The sequence below is a fragment of the Rhinolophus sinicus genome, chromosome 15 (genome assembly GCF_057876585.1).
Source record: "Rhinolophus sinicus isolate RSI-liver-muscle chromosome 15, RSI-T2T, whole genome shotgun sequence".
In the NCBI taxonomy this organism is placed as follows: domain Eukaryota; kingdom Metazoa; phylum Chordata; class Mammalia; order Chiroptera; family Rhinolophidae; genus Rhinolophus; species Rhinolophus sinicus.
Window position 1 is genome coordinate 21,799,663 of NC_142515.1, and position 21,583 is coordinate 21,821,245.

General features: G+C 35.5%; 1 protein-coding gene and 1 non-coding gene across 7 annotated transcripts in view; both read left to right on the forward strand.

Annotated features, from left to right (window-relative positions):
• The window catches only part of NT5C2 (5'-nucleotidase, cytosolic II), a 119,244-nt gene that overhangs the window by 57,132 nt on the left and 40,529 nt on the right, over positions 1-21,583 (forward strand). The window contains exon 1 of one of the 6 annotated variants that reach the window (XM_019725035.3): positions 13,579-13,694. The exons of 4 other annotated variants lie outside the window; for them this stretch is intronic. In XM_019725035.3, the coding sequence (XP_019580594.1) occupies positions 13,681-13,694 (14 nt within the window). In that variant the 5' untranslated portion in view covers positions 13,579-13,680. Of the gene's footprint in view, positions 1-13,578; positions 13,695-20,303; positions 20,326-21,583 lie in introns of those variants that run through there. One more of the 6 variants, XM_088791870.1, reaches the window with a different exon arrangement.
• LOC141573012 (U6 spliceosomal RNA) lies at positions 10,893-10,999 on the forward strand. The gene has a single exon (XR_012498596.1). It is a non-coding gene; the product is annotated as a U6 spliceosomal RNA (small nuclear RNA).

The following is a 21,583-nucleotide window of genomic DNA, read 5'->3' on the forward strand; positions in this document are numbered from 1 at the left end:
TAATGTTGTCTCTGAAATTAGTGCTAAGCAGTGAAAAAGAAGTTCCGATTTTGTGAAATTGTGATTCTGGGTGGGCCATTTTGCCTCTCTCTGGGTGGTGTTTCTTGATCTGTAAAGAGATGGAATTAAATAAGGAAGATCTCTAAGGTTTCTTCCAACTTTAGAAACTGTATGTTCAATAATTTTTTTTTTGCTTTGAACTTAATAATTGTGAATTAGTAATTGCTTACGTGGGAGCTTATGATCCACAACTGCATGTTAGAATCTTTAATCAACTGATCCACAAATGAAAACATTTACTGAACAAACTCCCAGTCACTGACCCAGCAGGTCATAATTTTAACCCCCATGACAATTCTCTGGTGTGTGTTGATGCAAAGGAAACAAGGTATTTCATAACAAATTGATGTAACTATTAAGCAGAAACATCTGCTATGCAGCATTTCTAGATGTTTAGGCTGCTGTTATTCCTTAAACCATGAAAAAGTAAAAACATTTTAGGTTCTCTTGAAGGTATAAAGACTCAAAATCAATCAGTGGTACTAATTATTATCAGCAGTGTGTGAGACATGTTGCTAGATATACATGGGAATTAAAGTGTAAAACTGTTTATGTGTATCTATATAAATAAAACACATGCATTTGGGAGAGATTTATTTGTAGAGGTGTTTTTTACTTTCTGTTCAATTATTTGCTTAATGTTTAGGCTATAAAGTATACATTTGGTTGTGATGTAACATATTTATCAGTGGAAACAAGGGCTAGAATTATGCAATGAAGAGAGATCATCTAGTAAACATCAAGTGTCCTAATTGTATTTACTACGTCATAGCCTAAGTGCACTTCTGATTCATTTGGAGTATTTCCTGGAAGATTTTAATAGGCTCTGCACACTACGTTCTCCATAGAGTTAAGTGCAATCTAAACTCTTCAAGGGTTTGAATTTTCAGATCATTCAAAAGTTTTTTTCCTTTATTTTGTTATTGTGGTAAAGTATATATAACATAAAATTTACCATCTTAACCATTTTTAAGTGTGCAGTTCAGTGGTATTTAACTACATTCACATTGTTGAACAGCCATCACCACCATCCATCCCCGTAACTCTTTCATCTTGTAAAATGGGAATTCTGCACCTTTTAAACAACTCGCTATTCTCCCCTCTCCCTCCAGCCCCTGACAAACAACCACCATTATACTTTTGACTATTCTAAGTGGAATCATACAGTATTTGTATGATTATAAGTGGAATCATACAGTATTTGTCTTTTTGTGACTGGCTTATTTCACTGAGCATGTCTTCAAAGTTCATCCATGTTGAACATATTGCAAAATTTCCTTTTAATATAAAAAATTGGGTTCTTGAACTCTTGCCGATATTTACTTTTGTTAATTAAAAATTTTAAATAGAAACCATTTAGCAGACGTTTGTTTTAGTTTTCTAGTTAAGTCAATTTGTAAAGAATTGTTTCCAGAGCTTTTTATTCAAGCTATTTATTGGAGTTGGTAATTTATCATTGGTTAAATCAGGCAGACTGTTAATGATCATTTATCATAAACTCTACATTGTATAAGATGACTTAGAATTCACTTTTAAAAGAAGCTAAATATTTTTAGGTAAGTAAATAAACATCTAACTTTCAGTCTTTTTCTTGCTTAATGTTAGTCTTCTGAATTTCAAAATGGAAACGATGGTCATGCGTCATTATTAAGGAACTAGCCTTCAGAATGTGTGACTGTTGTTCTTCTATTTCCTCATTAATGGTTGTTGAGTCTTCTAGGCTGAGGATAGTCATCAGGCCAAACCCTCCACTGAAATGTTTTGCTATATGGTCAGAAGATAGGCTGAGCTGCTCAGATGTGATAGTGGCTTGAAGGAGGCAGGTTAGACAGTTACCTCTTCAACAGCCCCTTGTTTGACACCTAGATTCTACTAGTGATCAGTACAGGTCAGAATTTGTATCTGCCAAATCCAAGAATGGAACAATTACATTTTTCATCTGCTCTCCACATTGCCTGTGTCCAGGATGCTGAAGTCAGGTATTTGGTTTTACCCTTTTAAAGTTTCGATGGTTAGTACAGAAGATTTCTGTGAGTTGGCTCTTTATGACAACAGCTTAGGAATTCAGCAGTGGTTTTTATCATGTTGAATTGAAATTTGATAAGTAAGTGGGTTGGTGAATTTTCGGTTAACCTGTCTTTTGCCTTATTTTAAAAGACATTGCAATCACTTTGTTTTTAAGTTCTTTGTATATTTATCTGAAATTATTTTTTAAAATGAAGTTTAGGCTTCCAAAACCATACCAATCTTTATTTAAACCTGTTGACTAATAGTTTCTTCTCCAATAAAAATAAATTTATTGTACATGTTGAAGGAATAAAAAGGAATTTGTGTACTTATATAAAATTATTTTGTAGTGCCTGTTGCCTAGCACAGTAGTGGAATTAGAAATGATGATTTTTTTTTAACCTCAGATTAAAAACAGGTATTGGGTTTTATAGAGACAGACTTGATAATTTTACTTTACTTCTCTCTTAACTCTTACGGATATCACATGAATATCATTCAGCTTTAGTTGTGTTATGGATCAAGTTGGCTTAACCTGTCATTTTAGTATGGGTTCAAATATTCAAATGGATATGTTGTTAAAATTTCAATAACCATTTTATAAATTGAAAATTACATGGAAAATACATGTTCTCAGGAATGCCAAGGAGCCATGTTTCCTAAATAATATACAGATGGCACATACCTTGTCAGAATAAGAAGAATCAGGTAGAGTATCAGAACTGTGTTAAAAATTTTTCGTTAGTATATCATTCTAATGCTTTGATCAGTGTTTCACATTCCTAGGGAATGACAGATGAGGATTCAAGGACTGGTAAGATTTTTTTAGGCTACTTATTTCACACAAAGCATTTTATCTATGGGATATTATTCAGTAGTAAAAGGGGATGAACTATTAATACAGACAGCTTTGATCTATCTCCAGAAAATTATGTTGAATTAATAAAGCTGGTCTCAAAATGTTATATACTGTATAATTCCTTGTCTGTAACATTTTTGAAATGACAAAATTACGGAGATTGAGACCAGCGTAGTGGTTCCCAGGGCTTGGAGATTGGGGTGGGTAGAGGGAGGTGGATGTAGCCATAAAACAGTAGCCTAAGGAATCCTTGTGATAGCGCTGTTTTGTATCTTGGCTCTAGTGGTGATTACAGGAATCTATACACACACAAGTGGGTGTAAGAGTATGTAAAACTGGTGAAATCTGAATAAGGTTGGTGAATTGTGTTAATGTCAGTTTCCTGATTGTGACATTGTACTATATTTGTACAGAAACAACTATGCAAGTTGTTTCTGTTGGGGGAAACTGGGTGAAGAGTACAGAGGTTATGTCTGTTCTTAGTCCTACATGTGAATCTACAATTATCTCAACATAAAAAGTTTAATTTTAAGAATAGTCTTAGTGACATCCGTTTTCTTACATCATAGATATTTCTTGTCTATTTTAAATACAAGTGGTCTTTATAATGTGTGGTGGTATACTATTAGGTTGGTGCAAAAGTAACTGGTTTAAAAGGTTAAAAGTAATTGCAAAAACCTCAATTACTTTTACACCAACCTAATACTTTGTAGAATACAAATTCTCTAAACTTGATTGTTCAAAAGAAGATACTGGATCCTAAAACATTCTCAATTGGTTCTCTGCTTCTTCCAAAAACAATATACCTAAAAGTAAAATTAAAAGGAAAAGTGGTGGTGGTGATGGCAGCAGTGGCAAGGAAGAGAAAGAAAACAAGATAGCAGATCTTTGATTTAATGAAACCTTGTGATAAACTCATGTTGAGGAAATATTGTTCATAGATAGCATATTTCACTTTCAAGGACTCTTTTGTGTATGACTTCTTTTATTCAATGTAATGTCTGAGAGAGACTCATCCAGGTTTTTGTGTGTATCAGTTATTTGTTTTTTATTACTATATGGCATCCCATTGTATCAATATACTATAGTTTATTTATTGCTTTTCTGTTGATGGACTTTTCGGCTTTTTACAGTTTTTAGCAATTAAGTACAAAGCTATTACAGACTGAGAAAATATTTGTAAATCACACATCTGATAAAGAAGTTGTATCCAGAGTACATAAAGAACTTTTAAAATTCAACAATATGAAAACAAGCCAATGAAGAAATAGGCAAAATACTGACATGTCACTGTAGAGGACATATGGATGGCATAAAGGCACATGTTTAACATTATTAGCCATTAGGAAATACAAATTAAAACCACAATGTACATGCCTATTAAAATGGCTAAAATAAAAAATACTGACAATACTACATATTGTCAAGGGTGTGGAGCAACTGGAACTCTTGTACATTGCTAATAGAAGGCAAAATGGTACAGCCACTCTGCAAAACAGTTTGGTAGTTTCTTATAGAGACGTCATATGACTCAGAAATCTTATTCCTAGATATTTACCCTAGAGAAATGAAAACTTACACACACAAAAACTGTACACAAATATTTATAGTATCTCCGTTTAAAATTGCCTCAAACTAGAAACAACTCTATATATCCCTCAATGGTGAATGCATAAACAAAATGCAGTATATCTATACAATGAAATATAACTCAGGAAAAAGGAGCAAACTATTGATACACATAGCAACTGGGATGCCTCTCAAAGAAGCCAGTCTCAAAAGATTAAATGCTGTATGATTCTATTTATATGACATTCACAAAGACAATGACAATGACAGAGAACAAGTCAGAGGAGGGGAAGTGTGAGTGCAAAAGGGGAGCAGGAGAGAGTTTTTGGGGTGGTGGAGCTGTTTTGATTCCTGATTGTGGTGGTTTTACTTGAATCTATAAATGCATTAAAATCCATAGTCATGTGTACCCCTAAAGTTCAATTTTACTGTAGTTTAATTTAAAAATATAGGGGTAATGCTATAAACATTCTTGAACATACCTTTTGGTGGGTACAAGAATGGTGGGATGTCATTTCTTTTGGCTTCTACCTAGGAATAGGATTCCCAGGCCATAGGGTAAACAACTGTTTATTTTTAGTAGATACTGCAAAATAGTTTTCCCAAGTGGTTGCTCTGATTTACAGTTCTACCTGCAATGTATGAGAGCTGTGTCACCAATACTTTAATATTGATCTTTTGATTATTCTGGTGGATGTGGTATCTCATTTTGGTTTTAATTTTTAAGTAGTTAGGTTGAACACCTCTTTATATATTAAGTAGCCATTTAGATATCCTCTTTTGTGACTTGTCTATTCAAGTCATTTGCCAATTGGTTTCTCTTTTTCTTGCTGATTTGTCTTTGTATTTTTTTAACAGCTCTATTGAGATATAATTTACATAACGTAATACAGTATACAATTCAGTGGTTTTTAGTATATCAAGAGTTATATAACCATCACCATTATCTAATTTTAGAACATTTTCATCCCCCTAAAAGAAACCCCCTACCCATTAGTAATCACTCCCCATTCTCTTCTCTCTCCAGCCCCTGGTGACCACTAATTTACTTTCTGCCCTTATGGAATTGCCTGTTCTGGACATTTCATATCAGTGAAATCATATAGTATGTGGTGTTCTGTGTCTGGCATCTTGCACGTAACATAATGTTTTCAAGGTTTTTTGTGTTGTACCATGTAGTTGTATAAGTATCAGAATACTTTTGTATGTCTATTGAAATTGTTGTATTTTTTTTGTCCTTCTAAATATTGTTTTTGTATGGTGAACTAACCTTGCAGTCCTGGGACAAATCTCATTTGGTTATGATGTATAATTCTTTTACTGGGCCATTGGGTTTGGTTTGCTAGTGTTTTGCTGAGGATTTTTAGCATCTGTATTCATAAGGGATATTCTATATTTTTCTTTCCTTGTGATGTCTTAACTGGCTTTGATAATAAGATATACTACTGGATACACAGAATGATTTGAGAAGTGTTACAGGTTCTGTTTTTCAGAAGGGTTTAAGAGGGATTGGTATTAATTCTTCTTTACACATTTGATAGAATTCAAGTGAAGCTATCAGTTCTGAGCTTTTCTTTGTTGAAAGTTTTTTGATTACCAGCTTAATCTCTTCACTTATTATAGGTCCATTCAAATTCTCTGTTTCTCCTTGAGTCAGTATCGGTAGTTTGTGTGTTTCTAGGTATTTGTCCATTTCATCTCAGTTACCTAACATATTGACCTACAATTGTTTATAGTATTCCTTTATATTTCTTTTTATTCCTGTAAGGTCAGTAGTAATGTCTCTGTTTTCATTCCTGATTTTAGTAATTTGCCCTCTCTCCTTCGTCGTCATCAGTTTAGCTAAATGTTTGCCTATTTTTTATTTTTCCCCAGTGTTTTTCTATTATGTTTATCTCTGCTCTAATCTTTATTGGTTCTTTCCTTTTGCTTGCTTTGAGGTTTAATTTGCTCTTTTCTAATTTCTTAAGATGGAAGATTAGGTCACTGGTTTGAGATAATACTTCTTGTTTAATTTATGCACTTAAAGCTATAAATTTTCCTCTGAGAACAGCTTTCACTGCATCCTATAAATTTCGGTATGTTAAGTTTTGTTTTCAATTATCTCTAAGTACTTTCTAATTTCCCTTGTGATTTCTTTTTAACCCATTGGTTATTGAGGAACGTGTTGTTGAATTTACACATATTTTTCAATGATCTAAATTACCCTTGGTTGAAGGGTATTCAACCCTTGGTTGAAGAATGTATTTTGTATGATTCAGTGCTTTTAAATTTATTGAGGTTTGGCTTATGGGCCAGCACATGGTCTGTCTTGTATAATTTTCTATATTTAATTGACAGGAATGTGTATTCTGCTTATTTTGGGTGGAGTGTTCTAGAAATGTCTTTATTCATGAAGGTTATTTTTACTGGGTATACATTCTTACACATATTTTAGAAATCATGAGTTCATACTATTACTTCCAATTCCAGTTTATCCTGAAAAGGTTCTTTTTTCTTTTCTTTCTTTCTTTCTTTTTTTTAATACCCCTGCCTCCTCTCCTTCATCCCTAACAGAAGTCTTCTATATGTTCATCTCCAGTGCAGCTAAATCAAGCTGCTCAGAGTTAACCAAATAATAGAAATAGGTCTAGTCCTCCTACAACTGGCCACCAAGTATTCTGTAAATCATGGAATGAGAATGAAAGGTCCTACCCCAATGGTAAAAACTATAGCATATACCTCACCACATTCCTAGAACAATATCATTTCAGCAGTCACAGAAACTACACCTTTCACCCACCCCTTTGGGTCATCCATGCTCAAAACAACCAAAACCTCTAAGCCCCAGGTTCAGTTGCCAGCCCAATCTCACGCCCACTCCCAAACACAATTTCCTTTCCCATCTCCAGCTCTGCTGTTCCTCCCCAGCTTCTCCTGGGTCAGTAGCCTCGTCTCCCCAGGGGTCCAAGTCAGCCCAGCTGTCACCATCTCCTCCACCCCACCCCCCCATTCTTCTCTTATCTGCTCCAGCTCTCCCCTGGCCCAGAGCATACACAAAGCCTGTGGTAATACTGAGAGCTCCTGGGCACTGATAGGTGGGACTAGGTTTTCCAGGCAGGAATTCCTATCCATTCTCAGGAATTTGTTTTGCTTTCCTGTTCCCGAATCCCGAAATATAAACTGTTTTCTGTTCACGTTGAATCATTTCCACAAAGTGACAACCGACACTAACAACCACCTGGGTTCAAGGAGCTGATTTTCGTGATTTTCTAACCAACTTTTCTCAGGATTTGGGAACGGGAAAACGAAAAAAATTCCTGAGAGTGAGCGGAATTCCCCCCTGAAACCCTAGGTGGGACGGGGCACAAAGGAGGAGGAGAAGGCCAGGAGGCAGCTTCCTTTGTAACAGGCATTCATACCTGCACACCAGCTCCCTCCTGCTTCCTCTCTTTCCTTCCCGAGCCACCCCTGCTCAAGAGGGGGAGAGTGGAGGAGGGAGGGGAGAGTAAGAGGGAGTGCCTCACCCACTGAGGAGAGGGGAAATGGCTCCTGACCGAAGAAACCCGGTCAGGGCACCTAGCTGCCAACATAGGACAGACAGGAAATGGCAGGGGTGGGTTTGAGAGAGGTAGCCAGGGAAAGACTACCCTCACAGAAGGCTTCCCCAGTTATTACCTGGCCCCAGGTCCAAATGTCACAGTTCTCAAGAGGCCACCCTAACATCCAAGGCAAGGAAACGAAGACAAACATGAAGGTACTACTATCAGAGGGACTGGGTTCTTCCCTCAATCATAATTTAACAAAGATTAGCAAACGCTCAGTGGAGCCGTGGTCAGAGCATACAACCTTCTCCTCAGATTTCTTATACCCACCCAATTGATTTACCTTGAGGAATGGGAGCCCACAAGAAATCTGAAATTCAGTTTCCTCATCACCCCCATCCAGAGTCCAGGCCACAGATCCTAAACCAATTCTTGCCACCTTTTGGACATACAAGAGTCATGTCCACACCAAGAAAAAGAAGTGTTGGATAGCAGTATGCTTCCTTCCATCCTACACATGCCCTTGGCGCCTGGCCCCCAGAACTAGCCCAGTATCAGCCTCCCCTGACTCAGCCCAGTATCACACCAGGCATGGGAAACCCTCTCCCGTACCCTTGGGAATGAAACAGCAGCCTGCATCTCACCAGAAAGAATCATTTTCTTTAAGGGCTTCTCCCCAGCAAGCCCCATGTTGCTTCCCCACTCCTCAGTCAGCTACTTCTCTGGGTTCTTCCTCTTCACCACGTTCATAAATGCTGGAAGTGGAGACAAAGACAAACCCATGGAGGCAGAGGAGACACCCTCCCATTCACTTAAGACCCCCGGACTTTTTAGGTAAGCAGCACACTGGCTAAGATACAGTGCAGGATTTGGAAAAGGGACAGGAATGGGGTGTGGCAAGTAGAAAAACTGGGTCATACTACAACTTGGGGCAGGGTTCACCTGGGGAGCCCCAATCGACAGAGCGCAGCCCCAGAGCAAGGGGGAAGCCAAGATGTGCAAGCAGTATAGGCTGAATGGCATGCTTGTCATGGCCCTCCAGAAGGACAGTCACCACCACCCTGGGCGACAGTACAGAAACCTGCTACCCTGCCCTGCACAGTGAGGAGTCGCCAGCCTAAGTTTCTTACCCAAACAGCTGAAGACTTAGGTAACAAGACTGAACGCTCTCCTAGGTGGCCTCAGGTTAAAGTGAAGACTCCAACTTAGCAAATGCCAAATGTGGAAACGTCTCTCTCCCAGACCACCTCACCTTGCCACGAGAGCTGAGGAGAGAGAAAGCAGAAGTAAAAGGTGTTCCATGGGAAACAGAACAGGACCAGCAGGCTCCAGAATGAAAAGAAAAATATTAGTGGAGAGGATGAAGAAATGGCATGTAGAAAAAAAATAAAGCTAGAAAAACAGTTTAAGGAAACAAGTAGGTGACTTAGCTGGGATTTCTGAAGAAGGAGAAACATGAGAGAGACATCCACTTAGAAGCATTACATCAGTCATCATTTGGGGGTAAACGAGGGCTACTTTAATCAGACAGGTTTGGCCAGCTCATGGAGCCACCCCAAAACACATAGCTCAACCCCCAACATACCTACGCAAATACTTCACACTGCCAGCCCAAACCTCATGTTACCTGCACAGCGGCAGGAAAAAAAGCCAGGATTATGTCCACTTGTCGGGAGATGGAGAAAGCTGTTTCTTGTCTGCGCCCATTCCATGTTTGTATATCGCTTGTTCTACAGTGAGAACCCTGGCTTCCAGCATCAACATATTTACTCATTTGCTCAATTTAAGAATTCATCTAAAATATTTTCAGAATTGATTCACCCATACCATAACAAACCTAAAAAAAAAAAATCAAAAAAAAAAAAAATCACAATTTGTTTGCAATACTTCTACTCTCTTTCCCTACCCTGCCAATGACTAAAGGTATATAGTCAAATACTGTTGTTTTTAGTTGCTTGGATTAGTTCATTCTTGCTATTTTTCTATACAGTGTTCTTAGGGTATTCATATGCAGGTTAATTTATTTGGTTTTGGTTAAGTGTTTTTTTTCTTTCCATTGGTTTAATTGTATTTGTTATTTAACATAATCTGTAACATTACATAAAAATACATCCTGTTTGATAACATTATTATATGTTATTATATTTAATAGTAATGTGCTTTCAAAAATGAAAACTGTGCAAAAGGCACGGAGATGTGTGATTCTCACTCATATTCCTCACCATATTAGTAGGTAATAAACTTTGGATTTCTCTTTATTTATCTTGAGGTTCATTGTCTTTTCTTAAGTCTGTGCTCGGTTTTGTAAATTCTCAGTCAATATCTTTAATATATTGTCCCTGCTCTATTCTCTTTCTTCTCTCCTTCTGAACTCTATAAGCGTATGCTACACATCAGCACTGTGTCCTTACTTCTCATCCTTTCTTTTGTATTTTCCATCTTTTTTCTCCATGTTACATTCTGGAAGGTTTTTCCTGACCTACTTCCAGTTCACTAATTCTCTTTTTAGTTGGGTCTGACCTGAATCTATTCATCACATTTTTAATTTTGTTTTTTATAATTTTTTTAGTTTCAGAATTCCATTTTGTAATCTTTTTTCAAATTACTATGCTAGTTTTTATAGTTTCAAATTATATATTAAACATTTAAATCTTAATGAGCTTTGGTTTAAGAATCAAAGGACATGAAATACATTTCTGGCTCTATTTCCAACTACTTCCTTTTCAAAACTTTTTTAAAAAGAATTTTATTGTTACTACATTCATTAGGAAGTTAAACCATCTCTGAATACAACTACCATGGACCCAAGTGGAGAGTAATACAATCATCAATCCCAAATTTTAATTTCTTAATTTTTTAAAGAAGTGTTTCAAGTGCTCACTTCTGCAGCACAAATACTAAGATTGGAAAGATACTGAGAAGATTAGCATGGCCCCTGCGCAAGGATGACATGCAAATTCGTGAAGCATTCCATAATTTTAAAAAAAAAAAAAGTGTTTCAAATTATGAGGTAATTTTTATTGTACAATATTTAGGAATACAGAAATATATAGAGTTAAATGTGAAATTTCTCCTTCGTTTGCTATTTGACCCCAGCTCTTCTTTCTCATAGGGTAAACACCATCAGTATGGAAATCGTCCTTCTTAGTCCCTTTTCAGTACATTTAAACACACACATGCATGTTCACGCTTTAATATGAACCTCCTAATTTCTACCTTCTAGTCTTTTCTTTTCATTCCTGATAGTACTCATCCAGGTGCTGGTTATCACTGTCCTCATTACTCCACTGACCCCACTAGATCTCCCTGCCTTCAGCTTTGTTCTCTTCAAACCCACTATCACCCTGCTTAAAACCTTCAGTGCCATCACGTCCAGCTATAGGATACATTCTAAGCCCCTTCCTTATGGCCCTGTAATACTGATCTGTTCCTTTCTGCTTTTCATCCCTTCTTCAAACTATATTCCATCAACTCTGAACTACATCTAGTTCTCCCCCATACATCGTAATACCCGTGTCACTCTGCTTTCTGTTCATAGTTCCTCTTCTATTGAAATGTTCTCCACCACCTCTTTTCCACTTCGCCTGATTCACACCTGCTGATCTTTTTACTATGGTAGTTGAGAGCTTGGGCCTAGGATTGGCATTTTTGGATTATTCCACTTAATTTCATTAGAATCAGTATTTAACTTCTGTAAACTTTTGTCATCTATGGAATTGGAATAATTTCTACCTTATAGAGTTATTTGACAATTAAATGGGATAAAAGAAATATAAAGTGCTTAGCACAGTGTCAGTTTAAAAAGAAACAACGACTTTGGCATCCTGTCTTTTGATAAGACTCAGCCGAGAGAACATAGATGTACCTCTCCATTGTGCATCTCTCTGATACCATAATTACATACCACGTTTAAACTGAATGGGCCTATTTAATTAGACTTTGAACTCTTTAAAATCAAGGACTACTGGTACCAGCCACAGAGAGATTCAGTAAATATTTCTTGAATATATGGATGGAGTTTGAAAGAGCTATTAATTTTCAGACAATGCAGTTTCTTTTGCACGGGAAGCTCATATAAGTGTATAATCTCTGTTCAGGTGAGAAGTTTTATTTTCCTTTCTCTTTGCAAGTAGTAAAATCTTAAAATAGTAATTACATTTATTTCCACCACACTGAGCTGTGATGCCACAAGATGAAGCCATGGGAAATTGGCAACCTTAAGGATTAGATCATTTTTCCATATTCAGTTTGTGTTCTTATATTTATAGAATTTGGTTTGAGGGTAGTCAAGAAAACCCTTTATATTCATGTACAATTTGAGAATTGGAGTTTTAAAAAGTATTTCCCAAGAGCTGTCTTGATGAGGTAATGCTTCACAGTCCAATTGCTTTCTATGTACCCCCACTTTCCAAGTTACAGTAGTTCTTTGAGTGCTTACGTATGACAGACAACCCTACCAGATGTTACCTATGTTCTATAGATAAAAAAATCTCAGGCTTAGTTTAAGTAATTTATTTAAGTTTCCAAAAGCTGAAAGTAGAAGACCTGGGATTTAAACGTAGTTGGTCAGTGCTCATTCTCTTTCCCTACACCATGCTGCTTTTCTAAATAAACTGAAAATTTTAGTTTGAATTAATAGTTTTTACTGGTAACATCTTATGGTAAGATATTTGGGTAATATTTAAAGAGAGTTTTTTTTTTTAATTTCAAGTTTTAATTCAAGTAGTATTTCTTTAAAGTACGTATATTTTATTTTTAATTTGAATCACCACTAGGAGGACTTATTTGCTATCTCAATATAAGATTCCTAGACTTTAACACACTTGTTTGTTTCTTCCCGAGTTGCATAATCCCTATGCATTATATTGGTCAGGAGGCAGGAATGCTGCAGATGTTTTTCTTTCAAACCTCAACTTGCTCTGAAGTTTGGAATTAACCTTTAGAATGATCTGGATTTATCCCCCATATGCCAAAGATCTGTAAATTTCTTTTCACATGAGCTGAAATTTTCAGGCGATTGAGTAACAGATGTTTTCCTTAAAAGCAGTTAATGATCAGAAAAAAAGACCTCAGTGTGGAAATACTTTAGGTTCCTTCTGTAATATGATCGGCACACAGTTTATTCTCTTGTAGTTCACATTGTTCATTTTCTAAGGGAGGTCCTCACTAAACTGATAATTAAGACATAATATTATTTATCCTGTTTGTTTATTTTTTCCCAGAGCAAACTAAAAATGATTTGGACTGACTAGGGCCGCTCCATTCTGTGACACATTGTTTGCGTACTGTTGGCGGGCCTCATTAGGGGGTAAATTTGCTTTTTCTGTGTGTTTGCCAGTAAGGACTCCTGTCTTTTACGGGAACTTGCCATTTGGATTGTCTCCTTCCTAAACTGGCCAGTCTTAAACAGTTCAGACTATTAGTTATTTTTCCTGCTTTCCAGTTTTTTATTCTATTTTCTTAGGTTTTTAAGTATTTAAAGCTGAGGATATTGGTCACTGAGATACTGCCTGGTTAGTGTTCGGCATTGCGCCCAAATTTGTTGGGCCTCTCAGGGCCAGAGTTCTCTGTGCTTTAACAAATGAGCTACAGTTCTCAAGAGATCAGTGAAGCTTGTTTGTTGATCCTGTATTCTCATCCAGAGGAAGTAGATCTCTGAGAATGTCTAAGGAAAGGTAAGTGAGTTTATTCTTCTTTTTCCCTCATTTTTCTCAGTGAAGAGGTGTTCCAGTCATCTGAGTGAATTGGAAGATTAATAAGCAGTGCTAGTACCAGCCTGAGAATGGCGGTAGAGGAAGAGATTGAAAGAAATTAGCTGAAAGCTTACATTGTTAGTGTTTCACATGTGATCTACTGTAAAGTTACTATTGCTGTTTTGAAAAACAGCATTGAGGATGGATAATCTGAAGAGAAATTTAGTGAGTTATAAACACCCTCTTTACTCTGTGGTAAACTCATTTTGTTTTTTGGTAGAAAGTATTTGTGAAGATTGGAATCAAACTGTGGTGTCTTACCCATGAGTTTTACATAGAAATGAGTGTAGTTTAAAAATTCAAAGGCATTTAAAAATAAATTGTACTTTTGAAAAATGGTGTGAAAGATTGAGAGAAAACAGCCTGTGATTTTTATTTCTTTCTGGGCATTGTAGGCAAAAAATTTTGAATTAGAATCTCGTGTTCCTCTCTTTGTAATATAAAATAGTTCTGTTAGGTTTTTTAATTGTTTTAATATTATTTTCTCTTATGCTTCAGAGTCTGAGTTGTCACCGATTTTCTTTTTGTGACCCCTGTGATAGGTGACATGTCAGTTAATGTCTGCATACTGTTGCTTTTCTCACTCCTAGCCTTCAAGCATAAATGGACTTTAAAGATATATTCTCTTTGATTAAATAGCACATAGATTTCTCAAAAAAGTCTTCAGAACTACAGTAAATTTTTAATTGTTATTCTTTGGAAGCTCTTAATTTTTTCTAGTTCTTTGTTCTATTAGAAAATTTGAAGTAGTTTCAGAGCCTGTGCTTACAATTTATTTTAATTTAATCATGTATTGATTACAAGCAAAATAAAATTGGCCAATTTTACTGCTATTTTAAACCTCATTATTGAGTAAAGAGAACAAACCATGATATAAATAATTCTGTATTACTTTTAGACCACTCATGACATCACTAGAGTTTTGAGGTTTCTTTAAATGTGAAAATTATGAAAGGACTGCCTTTAAGTTTGTATGTTTTCTTTCCTTCCAGCACTGGCTACAAATCTGCAGTTGTTAAACAATTTCTATGATAAAGATTATCACGGTTCTGGTACATTTGTTAGTCTTGTACACTGGTTGTTTATAAAGCTGGTTTGTAGATTGAAGAACTGTATTTCTAGATCACTCAAAATCTTGGGAAGTAATTAGTACTAACTTTTTCCCTATAGTAAACTGTATGTAAGAATTGGTTAGCTAGGAAAGTTTATATAAACCTAAGAACACTATGAGGGCTGAGATATTGTTTTAGGTTTATTTCTAGGGGCACCTAGGGCAATTCCTGTACTACCTAAATAGGTACTGAACCAAGTACATTTGAAATGCTTGGATCACAGAAATGTAATCAGTTAGCTTTTATTCTCTTTTGCTATCTTTAGAAATAAATTGATAAATTTTGTACTTTGAGATGAAAAGAATTCTTCACAATTTTGGTATGTGTGATATTTTGACACATAGTCAAGTTTGTCATTTGGTATCTGTGAAATATTTCCCTAATAGTAATAGGAAAGGATTGTTATTATAGTTAAATCACCAAAAATTATACTTGAGCCTTATGTAAATCTATGGTAATCAAGACAGTGTGGTATTAGTGTAAGACTTATATACATCATGAAACCTAATAGAGAGTTCATAGATGCAGTCATATATTAGTCAGTTGATTTTTCAGCAACAAGGCCAAGGTAATTCAATGGCAAGAGGTTAGTTTTTTTTTAACAAATGTGCTGGAACAATTGAATATTCAGAGAAAAAATGAACCTCGACCTTTACCTCAAACCATATATAAAAATATAACGCAAAATGGATCATAGACCTAAATGTAAAAGTTAAAAATAAAGTGTAGATGAAAATCTTTGTGACTTTGAATTAGGTAAAGATTTCTTAGATAAAGTATATAAAAACATGAAAGACAAAATTGATAAATTGGGCTTTACCAAAAATTTTTTAAAAATGCATTTTGAAAGACACCATTAAGAAAACAGACTGGGAGAAAAATATTTCGTGTGTGTGTGTGTGTGTGTGTATCTGATAAAAGACTTGTCCCTAAAATATAAAGAATCTTTACAATACAACAATAAAACAAAACCTAGTTTAAAAACGGGCAAGAGATTTGAATTGATAACTTCACACACAAAAAAATACAGCCAATAAGCACTTGATAAGATGTTCTACATTATTAGTCATTAAGGAAATACAAATTAAAACCACAATGAGATGCCACTGCACCCACTAGAATGACTAAGTTAAATAACTAGAATGACTGAAAGGAAAGACACTGACAGTGTGGAACAGCTGGCACTCTCATTCATCGCTGTTGAGGATGCAAAATAGAAAACCGTTTTAGCAATACATTTTGAAGTTAAACTTACCTATGACCAAGTAATTCCACTTTTAGGTATTTATCCAAGGGAAACGAAAGCAAATATCCACACAGATTTGTATATGACTGTTCATAGCAGCATTATGTATAATAGTCCAAGCTAAGAACAACTCAAAATATCTATTAACCGAATGGACAAATAGTGGTATGTCCACACAATGGAATACTACTGAGGAATAAAAAAGTTATGATGCATATAACAGTATGAATGAATATCAGAAGTATTGTGCTAAGAGGCCAGACACAAACTACATGATGCTTGATTGTATTAATAAGAAAACTGTAGTGACAGAAAGCAGAGATCAGGTGATAGCCTGGGGCCAAGGGTTGGGAAGGGTATTGCAAAAGGACAGTAAGAAATTTTGGGGGTTGATTGTAGTAGTTGTTATATCAGTGTATACAATTGCCAAAACTCACTAAACTTTACACACTTAAAATGAGTGAATTTTAAGGAAACCATACCTCAGTAAATTTGGTGGGAAAACAAGACTTGAAAACCTCCTCAACTTGTTTATTTAAAATTTTGTAAATAAAAAGGTTATTCACATTCAAGGGAATATATCTAGGGAAATACAGGTACTCTAGGATGAGTAATAAAGGGAAAAATGCACCCTCCTTTCAGTGTCATGATGTAACCCTAATCCTCTAGAGTTGTTAGAATGCCTTTTATTACTGGAGCTGCTGTCTTTTAGGTAAGAGACCAAAAGGAGTCTCATCATTTGCTTTTATTTTACATTCTAAATTTTGACCTCTCTTTTTCATTATAGGCATAGTAAGTTGTTAATTTGTTCAGACCATAACAGGATAATCGTATTTTCTTCTTTTGCTTTTGTCCCACAGAATTCAACCTTGATGTTTTGCTGCATTTTATAAATTATCCTCTATACATTGATCTTTACTTTAAAAAAAGTTGGGGAGAAAAAGTGAAAAAGATTTTAGAGGAAAATAGGAAAAAAAGGATTAGAAAAACCTGTGTTTAATTAGACCGAGGTTTTAGAATAGTAAGTTTATTTTCAGAAGTACTGTTATTATTTCTGACTTTTTCCTTAATTTGTGTGTTTTTCTTAATTTGTTAGTCCTCTCTTTTATTCTCTACCATCCTGCCCCCATTATCGCGACTTCTTCATTTGAGAATGAAGGTGAAGGGAATTTTAATGTTTCTTACTTAAACATTTTTGATGAATCTCCTTAAAGTTTGCTTTGAAATCTTTGGTGGCAAGGTAGTATGATCAGTACTCTTAGTATTTTATCACTTTTAAGATACACATTTCTTTCACAGTAAAACATCTCTGAAATTGGGCTGCATCTAACAGTATACCACCTAGAATTAAGTTGAGTTCTTCCAGAGAGAATTTCATTTCTTTCAGTCACCTAGGGGCAATAATGTTAACCATCCTAGTAGTGTAAATATAGCCCACAAACCTCCATGACTGAATTGTTTAGACTCTCAGGGGGAGGTTCCCCCCTCCTTGGACTCAGTGTCAAGGCTGAGATGTACATATTTCCTTGTGTGCTCCTTCTGTGTCACAGATTTATTTCTCCTTCATCCTTGTATTACGGGTATAGCCCTTTGATATCCTAACTTTATGAGTCTCTGACTTTTCTTGGGCCTTCCCCCCTCCAACCTCCATTTCTTAGTCATATATAATATAGGTAAGTTTTACAATTGATGGAATCTTAAATTTTAATCATCTTTAATTTTGTTCTACATGTGCTTCCATACTCACTTCTTTTCACTGGAACTTTTTTATATTGAGTATGTGAGTAAGAAAAATGAATATTTTAACTAATGTTTTATTTTAGAAATGATAATATGCTTGTTGTTCAGACTTTTAAAGCACAGGCTACTTTTCTCCTGGCACAATTTGATAAACAAAATATATTCTTCCTGAGGATGTTCCTCCGAGAAAATATTAAGACAAACTAGTAAGAAGTTATTGGCTGGAATTTGTGAAAACAAAAGCTAATGCTACTAAATGACTTGCACTTATAATCTAGTCCAAAATTTCTTGGTATCTGAACTTCCAATTTTTAGGAATCCATTTCATAAATTAGAAAGTCCTTGTGCATATTTTTGAGGTCACTGAGCATATTTTTGCTGAAGGATTGGGACACAAAGGCAAGCTAAGGTCTTGTCATTAAGTTTTTAAAATAAGACATAGTTTGCATATCATTCAATTCACTTTCTTAAAGTATACATTTTAGTAGTTTTTAGTATATTCAGAATTGTGCAACCAACAGCACTACCTAACTTTAGAACATTTTCATTACCCCCAAAAGAAACCCTGTACTCAGTAGCAAAAACTCCCCATTCATTCCTCCCCAGAGCCTCTGGCAACCACTGTTTATCAACTTCTAGTTTAATTTTTACTTCCGTTAAATATTGTGTCTTCTTTTTACAAGGCCCTATGCTAGGTGTTGGGGAGGTAATAAAACCTTGCCTCCAAGTTTATAATCCAGTAAAGAATAAGGACTACCTGCATATTTTATGTCTATGACAAAATATAGGAAGTGCCAAAATAAAGGATTTTGCACACTTAGACCTCTCACATAGATCACAGCTTTACAGAATTTTAGTTGGTGAAACTCATTCATTAGGTAGAACAGTAATCTGAGACCGAAATGCATCACTGTCACGTAGTTCTGTGGCACAGCCGAATAGTTTCTTGTGAATAAATCACTTGAGATGGCTGGGTCTTGAAAAATAAAATATGAGATAACTGAGGAGGGCATTTCAGGAATAGAGAATAGCATGAACCACGCCTCAGTGTACCTTTAGGGAATAGCAGGTAGTTCATTTGGATTATTAGAGCTAAAGGTGCATGATGTGGAGCAATGTGAGATGAAACTGATTTTGGAATGATAGTGAAAGGCTTTGAGGACCTTGAAGATATAAAAATTTGTAATTTATTAGTTGTGTAGGTGGTGAGGTTATTAAGTAGGTTATTAAGTTATTAAGTAGGAGAGCAACATGAATGGAGCTGTGGTTTAAGACACTGCTTCTCAAATTATTTGTGATGGAAAGATCAGCTTGTAAAAAACTTTCCAATGTTTCAAATCAATACACTTATAAAATGTAACAAAAATGAACTACTAGAAAAATAAAGACATTAAAATGTCAGTCTACATTTTTTATTGTACATTTAACATACAAAATTTTTCTGTCAAATTGTTTTTGAGTCCTTGCATTTTCTGTAGATCATGTCATGAATTAGTAACAACTGTTAACAGACCAGCACTGGTCCGTGGACCACACTTGGAGTAGCACTACTTCAAAGCCATGAATTTGGCATTAGTGTGCAGGCGGAGCAATTGGGAGATGATTGCTGAAGAGTTAATGAGTTCATGAGAACCTGGACAAGTTGTTAGAAGTGCGAATTGAATGAAAGATCTGGATTTGAGACATTTGGACATTTAAATGAAGGCACCTGAGATGATTGATTGTGAGATGATGTGGATTTGAGGGAGAGGAAATAATCAAAAGATATTAACTAGATTTTAGGCCTAAGTTGGAAAATGAGAGTGCCAATAGCAACAAATAGGAACTAGTTTGGGGAGAAAGATACTAAAATTAGGTTTACAACACAAAACCAAAAATATATATTATCGCATTTTTCTATTAAGTTAAACACATACTCATGTACAGAGAGAGAGAGACAGACATCATTTGGTTCATAATCAATTTGCACTCTCAAAAAAGCACTCGTAACTTTTTCTTTTCTTTGATTATAACAAACTTTGAGTAATTGCACAAACCCGTAACTGAAACATGTCCAAGAAGATTTTATACTTGTATCCTTAATCTCATTTGTTGTTGCAGTAACTGCTGTTGGGCATTTGGCCAGGAAATTGTGACTCCTAGGCGGGGGAGGAGTTAGGGATAAAGTTCACCATTGCCAAAGAAATTCTATTCCAAATGGATTTGTGTGGAGCAACAGTGATATCCAATGACAAGTTAAATTAGACACAGAGGTGTTTTCTCCAACGCTGTCTCAGAAGATACATGCTGTTGAGGGGCCTAGTTCAGACTTTAAAACGTCTTTTTGAAGTTAGGTGAAAGTCACACACAAAAAATTATACCAGGGACTTGAAGAAGAATTTTGTTATGTGACTTCAAGAACTAGTTGACTCAGATAGTTTCACATTTTGCAAAACGGCAACCAGTGACAGATGAGGTAATGCTACTTTGAATTATGAGTTAAATCTCAAAACCATTGAGTTTGCTATTTACAAAATTTGAAGTTTAGTAAATTGCATGTTCATGTTCCTTAAGTGTGAAAATATTAGATCCCTATTCTTAAAGCACATTGTATTAACAGTCTCATTTTTTATGGTTAATATCTATATTGATTTGGATAGAATTTCTTCAGATTTCATGCATTACTACAGTGGGATATGATAGTAAAAGCTGTTACTCATACATTTGTCTTTGTGTTGAAGTCTGTGCCTGGTTTTATAGTGTTCCTGTGTCTGTCTCCTAAAGATTGTTTCTTTTGTTCAAGCTCAAATCTGTATCTCGCAAATGACTTAGTGTGTATGTGGGAACTTCTAGCTGATAATTGCGTTTTAAGGTTGGCTGCTTAGTTCAGTCATGCTTTCTACGGTGGAGACTTTGTACTTCATTTAAAGCAACCTTTGGAAACTTAGTTTCACAAATATATTGGGGCTCTTAAAGATGGAGGTGGATGGAGTATGTTCCACTGGTTAATAGTTTAGAAAAGTGACCCAAGTAAACTAGCCTTGGTAAAGAAAGATACAGTCAAGGTCCTTGGAACCAAGGAGACACCTTTTTGTTTTAAATGTGTGGTGGAACAGTGAGCCAGTTTTTTAATTGATATAGTATCTAACACTTTCTTTTGTTATAACAGTAAAGAGTAGTCATTAGTTTGAGGCCAAGAGATTAGTTTTCCTTGAAGACTGTATCCTGGAGACATGGTATTTCTGGCTCAAGGCTGCCTCTCTGCTGAAGTCAGTGCATACTTTCTGCATTTGGATGTTTATTATCTTTGTAAATCTTAGCATGTTCTGTATTATTGCAGTTCTCTATAATGCAGCTGTTCCATTTTGTCATTATAGCTTTTCTTAATGCACTTTAGATATTTGCACACAAATTAGACTGAATTCTCTATTGCCCCCTTCTTCCGTGTTTTGTAGCATAAATTAGGGAAAGAACAAGAGTGATGAGAATGTATGTGAGGTTTTCTTTTTTTCATAATAGAAATGAATAAGAAGGGGAGACAGGAGTGATTGTTTCTGTTGTAAGTTCAGGAATTGCTCCTGTGGGTGACGGTACTTATTTTGAATGAAAAGATAAGGATATTTGGTAAAAGATCTTCCTATGAAAATGTTTTATTTCCTAACTTTAGGCATATAGAAAGTCTTCCCTAGCTCTGACTACTCCCTGAAGGGCATCTTCTAGAATATATGTCGCAA